General features: G+C 57.2%; 1 protein-coding gene across 1 annotated transcript in view; it reads right to left on the reverse strand.

Moving 5' to 3' along the window:
* MYH14 (myosin heavy chain 14) overlaps positions 1–8,048 on the reverse strand; it is a gene marked incomplete at its 5' end in the record, with an annotated part of 74,578 nt that overhangs the window by 14,719 nt on the left and 51,811 nt on the right. The window contains 7 exons of the mRNA XM_023520162.1: positions 125–337; positions 2,481–2,729; positions 3,929–4,081; positions 4,170–4,274; positions 5,541–5,747; positions 6,310–6,454; positions 6,997–7,209. Of these exons, the coding sequence (XP_023375930.1) occupies positions 125–337; positions 2,481–2,729; positions 3,929–4,081; positions 4,170–4,274; positions 5,541–5,747; positions 6,310–6,454; positions 6,997–7,209 (1,285 nt within the window). The remainder of the gene's footprint in view (positions 1–124; positions 338–2,480; positions 2,730–3,928; positions 4,082–4,169; positions 4,275–5,540; positions 5,748–6,309; positions 6,455–6,996; positions 7,210–8,048) is intronic.

Consider the following 8,048-nt stretch of genomic DNA (forward strand, 5'->3'; position numbering starts at 1 on the left):
CTCTTCGCGTTTGGCACGTGACGGCACACATGCGCGTCTGTGTCTCTCTCCCAACGCCAAGTGCGCATGCGGCTGTCACACGGGCGCCTCTAAGCGCGGGGCGGGGGGCGGGGGACCCACTCACGCTCTTGCCCACGTCGTCCTTGCTGCTCAGCAGGGCCTCCAGCTCCGCCCGCAGGGCCCGCGTCTGGCGCTCCAGCTCTCCGCGCGCCTCCTGCTCCTCCTCCAGCGCCCGTGCCAGCGACAGCGCCCGAGCCTCCCGCTCCCGGCCCTCGGCCTCCGCCCGCTCACGCTCCTCCACCGCTCGCAGCACGGCTGCCTTCTCCTCTGCCAGGAGCTTTCGGGTTGGGGGAGACGGGGTGGGGGGAGATCGATTAGCCGAAAGGAGTGTACGAGGGGGTGGGGGAAGAGGGGGCCGCCAGGGACAGAGACAGATGACAGACAGAGGCGGAGGAAACCGTCAACAAAACGAAAAGGAGGCCGACTGAAGGGGAGAGGATGTTTGCCAGCGATACGTCTGATAAGGGGTTACTATCCAAACTTTATGAAGAACCCACACAACTCAACGCTCAAAAAACGAACAACCCAATTACAAAAAGGGCAGAGCACCTACACTGGCGTTTGTCCGAAGGGGACATACAGATGGCCCACAGACATACGAAAAGATGCTCAACGTCACTGATCATCAGACAAATGCAAATTAAAACCACAATGGGATACCAGCTCACACCTGTCAGAATGGCCATCATCAATAAATCAACGAACGACACGCGTTGGCGGGGGCGTGGAGGAAAGGGGACCCTCGTGCACTGTTGGTGGGATCACAGATCGGTGCAGCCACCACAGAAGACAGTGTGGAGGTTCCTCCGATAATTAAAAATAGAACTCCCTTATGACCCCGCACTTCCGCTTTGGGGTATTTATCTGAAAAAATCCAAAACACTAATTCGAAAAGATTTATCTGCATCCCTACGTTCATTGCGGCATTACCTACGACAGCCGAGATATGAAGCAACCTAAGCGCCCGTCAACAGACGACTGGAGGGAGAAGAGGGAGCACATACGTACGATGGAATATTACTCGGCCATAAATGAAGAAGGAAATCGTACCATTTGCCAACACGGATGGACCTAGAGGGTATTACGCTGAGTGAAATAAGTCAGACAGAGGAAGACAAGTCACACATGATGTCACTTATACGTGGACTCTAGAGAACAAAATAAATGAACAAACAAAACGGAAACAGACTCAGAGATACAGAGATCGAAATGGTGATTTCCAGACGGGAGGGGGTTGGGGTTGCGTGATGAAAGTCAACGGATTAAGAAGTACAAATTGAGAGTTTCAAAACAGTCATGGGGATGTCGAGCGCAGCATAGAGAAATATGGTCAATAATATGGTAATAAATTTGCATGGTGCCAGGTGGGGACTAGGCTCGTCCAAGGGATCATGAGTTATATAAATAACCACTATGCTGTCCACCTGAAACTAATATCCAATAATATTGAACGTCAACTGTAACCGACAAATAAAAAAAAAAGAAATACGATGAGTCTCGGTGACCTATGGGACAGAATTAAGCAAATACAAACATATTCAGAGTCCAGGAAGAAGGCGAAAGAGCGGAAATGGGGCGGAAAAATATTCGAAGAAATAACGGCTGAAAATGTCCACGTTAGATCAAAAACACCAACCCATAGCTGTAAGAAGCTTGGCAATCCCAAAGCAGGACACGTATGAAACCACAGAGCTGTACATATAGTCAGACTGCTAAAAACCAAAGAGAAAAATTTTAACCAGCTAGAAAAACACATCGCACAGAAACACACATGACACACAGGTGGTTCCCTTTTCATCTGAAACCACGGAGGCCCGAGGTAACAGAACGACCTCTTCGAAGCGTCGAAAGAACACAACCGTCGAGCTAGAATTCGATATCCAGCGAAAATATCTTTCGAAGGTGAAGGCAAAATAGTGACTGATGCCTCCGTTTTCGAGATGACGAAAACGGGGCACAGAGAGGGTTAAGGAATTTGTCCAGGCCACGCGGCCAGAAACGGCTGATCTGGGACGCGAACCTCGGGGCTGTCTGATCTTCATGCTCTGGGGCTCTGGGGCTCTGTTTCAGCCTCGGGTTGCCAGAGGCTTAATATTATCCTCATTTCCCAGATGGGCACGCTCAGGCCGAGAGGGACAGTGGCTCGCCTGAGGCACGCCACGAGCGGGGACCGTCAGGACGCGTTTGGGAGTAAAAGGCAGTGCTGCTAATAATTATTCTGGGACGTAATAAGAGACCTAAGTCGGGATGGGTGGGTGTCTTATTTGACGGCCTCAGAGGGAAGAAGCCTCTCACCCGAGGGCCCCCCCCCCAGGTTCGAAGTGGACCTGTGACATCATGCATCACTGACTGCTCGCAACGCCGGTGGGGAGCGCGGCTCAGCATCCCAACGCCCCGGCGGCGTGAGCCAGAGTGCCCACCTGGTCGAACTTGCGCTGCTTCTTCTCCAGGGAGCCCACGAGCTGCCGCTGTTGCTCCAGGTCCACGGTGGCATCGTCCAGCTCCTGCTGCAGCCGCCGGCGACCCCTCTCCAGCCGCTCCACCGTCTCTGTCTTTTCGGTCAGGCGCTGGGCCAGGGCCTCGGCCTCGCGGGCTGCCCGGCGCCGTGCCTCTTCCCCTGCCTCCAGGGCCCCTGCCTCTTCTTCCTGGCGCCTCCGCCACTCTGAGAGCTGGGGGCGCACAGGAGGAGATGGGGTGGGTGGGAGTCATGTCTGTGACCAGAGTGTGGATCGGTTTCACGGTGAAGGGACTGAGGCCTGAGGTGGGAAATGACCCGCTCCCCTGGGCTCTCCTGCCTTGGGGTAGGACTAGGTTGTGACTTCTATGAGCCCCAGCTCCTCCAAGAGATGAAAATTATTTTCGCTAGGACCGGAGCTCTGGCCTGGGGAACCCCCTATCTGATGGGGGAGACTGAGTGTCACAGCCGGGGTGATGGAGGCTGAGGTGGAAGTATGGGAGTCCACAGGAGAGGTTCAGAATCTGTTTAGGGAGAATTCAAGGGAGAATTTCTGGAGGAGGAGACATTTGCGATGGATCTTAAAGTACGCATAGGAGTTTGCCAGTTGAAGAAGGACACTTGCAGACATGCATTCAACACGCATTCACTCAACAGGTATTTCTTAGGGCCTCTCAAACATCAGCCTATGTTAGGGACCGGATCTAACTCTGATAGGGTCCCACTTTGAAGGAGCTCCCGGGTCGGCGTGTGTGTGTGTGTGGGGGGGGACTCATGGGCAAAGAATGTGCCAGCTCAGGGTGATTGGAGTGGAAATAGGGGAGAAAGGGTTTGGGGAGCTCAGAGCGGCATGATCAGGGACTTCCCGCAACAGGAGAGGCTGATGCTAAGTCCTGGAGAACGAAAGGTGTCTCCCAGGTGAAGTGATGAAGGAGACATGAGAGGTGAACACAGCTAAAGATGAAGGATGGACCAGAGCAGGCAGGGCCTCTGACGCCCAGCCGAGAGGCGCAGGCTTTGTCCAGGGTGAGCCGGGAGCCACAGGAGGCCGTGAGCAAGGGAAAGGCAGGGTCAGCTCTGGGAGTGGAAAGGCCATGCGGAGGATGAGCTGGAAGGGGAGAGACTGGAGGCAGGGAGGCTTGAGGGAGGCTGAGATGGGGATCCAGGTGGCAGAGGATGAGGCCTGAGCAGGGCCGGGGCTGTGTGGATGGAAAGCGGGCAATGAGGCAGGAAAGCACGGGGCTCTGCGCTGACAGGCGCTGGGGGCCGAGGGAGAGTCAGAGGTGGGACTGGTACCCAGAACGCTGGCCAATGACTGCTCAGGCGGTGGAGCCATCCCTGAGCTGGGGAACCCTGGAGGAGCAGGTTGGGGGATTAAATGTCCCCTTGAGGTCCCACTGCAGGTCCGCTCACCTGGACCTGGGCGGTCTGCAGCTCGCGGCCCGCCCGCTCCCTGGCGGCCGCCTCTTCCTCCAGCTGCTCCCGCAGCCCCGCCACCTCCGCCTCCAAGGCTCGCACCCGGGACCCCAAGGCCAACTTCGCCCTGGTCTCCTCCTGCAGCAGCTCCTGGAGGGGCAGGGAAGGATGGATGTCAGGTGCGGGCAGAAGGGTGGAAGGTGTCGGGGGCTGGGTGATGAGGGTGGGCTGCGGTCACCTGGCCGTCGTGCAGCTGGACCTCTGTGCTGCTCAGCTCTTTGCTCAGCCTGATGGCTCTGGACTCGGCCTCACTCAGTGCCCCAGACACGTTCTCGAGTTCAGCCTGTGGGAAAGGGGAACCTTCTAATGGCAGCTTCCAGCCAGCCGACCCCGTCGGCTCCTCCAACTCCGGTCCCTACGACCACACACGGCCGGAGGGAATGTAGGATGCTGCAGCTGCTGTGGAAAACAGTCTGGCAGTTCGTCAAACGGTTAAACACGGAGTTTCCATATTGCCTAGCAATTCCGCTCCTAGGAATATAGCCAAGAAAAATGAAAACGTATTTCTATGCAAGAGCAGTGTTTGCAGAAACACCTAGTGTCCACCGACTGACGAACAGATAAACAAATAAACAAAATATGCCCCAGGAACGATTCTAAGCGCTTTATAACTATTGGCTCATCAGATTCACACGCCAACCCTGTGAACTAGAAGCCATTGTCATTCCCAGTTTACACAAAGGAAAGCCGAGGGGTCAGGAAACGTGCCCAAGATCACGCAGCTCCAGGCGGTGGAACCGAGATCTGAGCCCAGGTAGAGGGGCTCTGAGCTGTGCCGTCCTCTGTGGTAGCCCCCAGCCATATGCGGTTATTTCAATTGAAACTAAAATTAAATAAAAGTAAAAATCCGGCTCCTCAGTTGTACTTGCCACATTTCGAGTGCTCGCTAGTGAAGCGGACGGCCCAAACACAGAACTTTACCGTCACTGAAGAAACTGCTTCTGGATAGCGCTGTCTAGTTCTCCTGCCTTCAGCCCTCGAGCTCTCCTTTTAATGTCGCTTTTATTTTTGTAATATGTAAAGTGCTTGGTACAGTGACCGCTACATAGCATGGTTCCGTTTGGGGCAGATCCAACTGTCCCCCCCAAATCCATTCTCCCCTGGTCCTAGTCTATTAACTAGGACCATGGCCGCCAGCTAGAAACGACATTTTCCAGCCTCCCTTGCAGCTAGCCGTGGTCATGTGATTATGCTGTGGCCAATGGAATGCAAGCAAGGTGATATATGCAAATTCCGTCCCTTTCTGAGCTGCGGCCCAGATGTGCCCACAACACGGATTCCACTCTGAAGTGAGGTCCACGCTCCTAGAGGTGGCGGAGCGACGAGATGAAGAAGCCTGGGTCTTGAGCGACCTCATGGAGCAGAGTGTCCCGCCAGACTCGACGCTTACCTTGAGCCTGTTTTTTGAGCGGGAAAGGCAGGTGTCTTTTATTTAAGCTGATGAATTCTGGGGTCTCTTTGTCACAGCAGCCTAACCTTTCCCTAACAAATACACTCCGTTCATCCGGAAGTTAAAAACTGTAAGTGTTTTCCCTCACACCCCACTCACCTGGGCTCGCTGCAGCTTCTCGGCGAGCTCCGCCCGCGCCCGCTCCCCGTCGCCCGCCCGGCCCTGCGCCTCCTGCAGCTGTGACTCCAGGCGGCGCCTCCGCTGCTCGCCCTCCTGACGCGTGCTCTGCAGGTTACTCAGCTCCGTCCGTAGCTCAGACACCTCGGTCTCCAGAGCCAGCCGGGTCTTCTCCCACACGCCTTTGCCCTGGCGGGGGAGAGAGAGAGGCACGTGAAGGGTTAAGATTCCCCCCGCCAAGCAGACCAGGCACAGTCCGGCCTCAGGGCCTTTGCGTTCTCTGTTCCCTCTGCCTGGGACACGCTTCCCCCTGATGCCGACGTGGCTCGCGCCTCACCTCCCTCAGTTTTTTACTCAGGTGTCACCCCTCACAGAACCCTCCACGGCCTCTGTTTTAAATCGCAAACCCGGCACTTAGCCCCCGATCCCCTTTTTCTGCTCATCCCTCTCCCTTGGCACTTTCCACCCCGAGATCTGTCGCGAATGTGTTTATGTTGTTACTCTCTGCCTCTCTCGCTACGCCACGAGCTCCACGGGGAGGGGAGCGCCGGCTGTCTGGTTCACCGCTGGGCCCCCAGGAATGCAGCATGTACCCAATTAACGTGGAACAAAAGGAGAAACGAGGAGAGAACCCCAGAGAGAAGGGCCGGCCTAGACCAGCCGGAGGAACCTCCTCCAACCCGGCGTCCCGCCCTCTCCTCCCAAGGCCCCCCGCCGTCCCCCCCACCCCCCCGCTCCTGCTCCAACCCACCCTCCGGGCCTGCTCCAGCTGCTCCGCCAGCTCGCCCAGCGCCTGGCCGTGGCGCTGCCTCAGCTCCTGCACCGTCACCTCGTGGATGCGTGTCTCCTCCTCCAGAGCCTTCTTCAACTCTGTTACCTCCTGTTCCCTCTTGGACCTTTGATTGGCAGGTGGGGGATGGGCAGGGAACAGAATTTCAGAACAGAGGAAGGCAGGGACTCTGGGGGAGCCCCCGACAGTGGCTGGACCTGTTTATTGTTTCTCTCCAAGGATGGGGACCTCACTCCCCCGGGGGATCTGGAGGAGGATGCTGTGGGAGCAGTGAGGCTTTAAGGGTGAACTCCTGCTCATCCTTCAAAACCCTATTCGAAAGGCCCCTTCCCAAGGAGGTCTTCCTGGACTCTCTGCCACAGGTGTGGTTGGGGACCCTCCCTTCCCACACTCCACCTCTCCACCACAGCACGCTTGGCCCTGGATCGGGTCTGTCCTTGGCCCGAAAATGCCTCCCCCGAGACCGGCAGCTCCCAGGGGCAACACCTACGTCAGACTCATCTCTGTCCCCAGCTCGGCCCAGCCCATACCCAGAGCTGGTGCCCAAGCAACCACTGAGCGAGTGACTAAACCTCAGTGCAGACGAGAGCTCACACTTGAGTCCCGCCCCCCCCCCACACCGCACGCCCCGACCAAGCCGAGCCTCACCGGAGCTCCTGCTGGGCGTTGGTGGAGTCCAGCGTGTCCTCCAGCTCGCCCCGCAGCGCCTCCAGCTCCTCGCCCAGGTCCCTGCGCTGCTTCTCCGCCTTGGCCCTGGCCAAGCGCTCGGCCTCCAGGTCCTCCTGGGCCTCGGCCAGCCCCGCCTGAGCCTCCCGCAGGGACTTGAGCAGCTGGGCCCGGGCCCCGCCCTCCTCCTCGGCCCTACAGGTGACGAGGACCACGGAGTTAGTATAAGGGCAGGCAGGGGGCAGAGGTGACTTCTGGGGGCGGAGAGGCCAGATGCCGTGGGTCCCGGTTTCTGTCCCCGGGCATGTGTCTCCAGGGACTGCTTCCTGAGCTGCAGACTGAGAATGACAGCCGCATAGTCACGGGGACACTTGCTAAGCTCCTGCCGATCGCAAACCCTTTACTTTACCATCTCACTTAACACTCACACCAAAGGAGGAAACTGAGGCACAGAGTGGGAAAAGTACTTGCCCTGGTCACGTGGTCAGCGAGTGACAGAGCCGACCCTGGGGTCCCACCTCATAACCCCTACGGGACATGGCCCGTTGCAAAGAGAAGCTGGATCAAGGGGCACGGCCGACGGGGGGGGGTGAGAGCCTCGGGGGGCATTGCTGACCAGGCTGTGCATCCCCCACTGGGCCACCTGCCCCGGCAAGTGACAACCTCCCTGCACAGCAGGCTACTGGTCTGCGAGAGGACACGCACCCCCCACTTCACATGGTTGCCATGAGGATGGCGATAAACACAGTGAGTGTGTAAAGGGCCGCATGCCTTGCGATTCCTCTTATATCTCAAGAATAGGCTGGTCCTACGTGGACGGGAAGCGGATTGGTGACGCCAGGGGCCGGGGGGAGGGAAGCGGGAGTGACAGCTTAGTGGGTACCAGGCCTCCTTCTGAGGCGACGAAACGTTCTGGAACTAGACGGAGGTGGTGGCTGCACAACATTGCGAGTGTGCTAAATGCCACTGAATTGTTCACTTTAAAACGGTTAATTTTATAGTATGTGAGTTCCATCTGGATATAAAAAAGATAA

This window comes from Pteropus vampyrus, unplaced genomic scaffold (assembly GCF_000151845.1).
Source record: "Pteropus vampyrus isolate Shadow unplaced genomic scaffold, Pvam_2.0 Scaffold250, whole genome shotgun sequence".
NCBI lineage: Eukaryota > Metazoa > Chordata > Mammalia > Chiroptera > Pteropodidae > Pteropus > Pteropus vampyrus.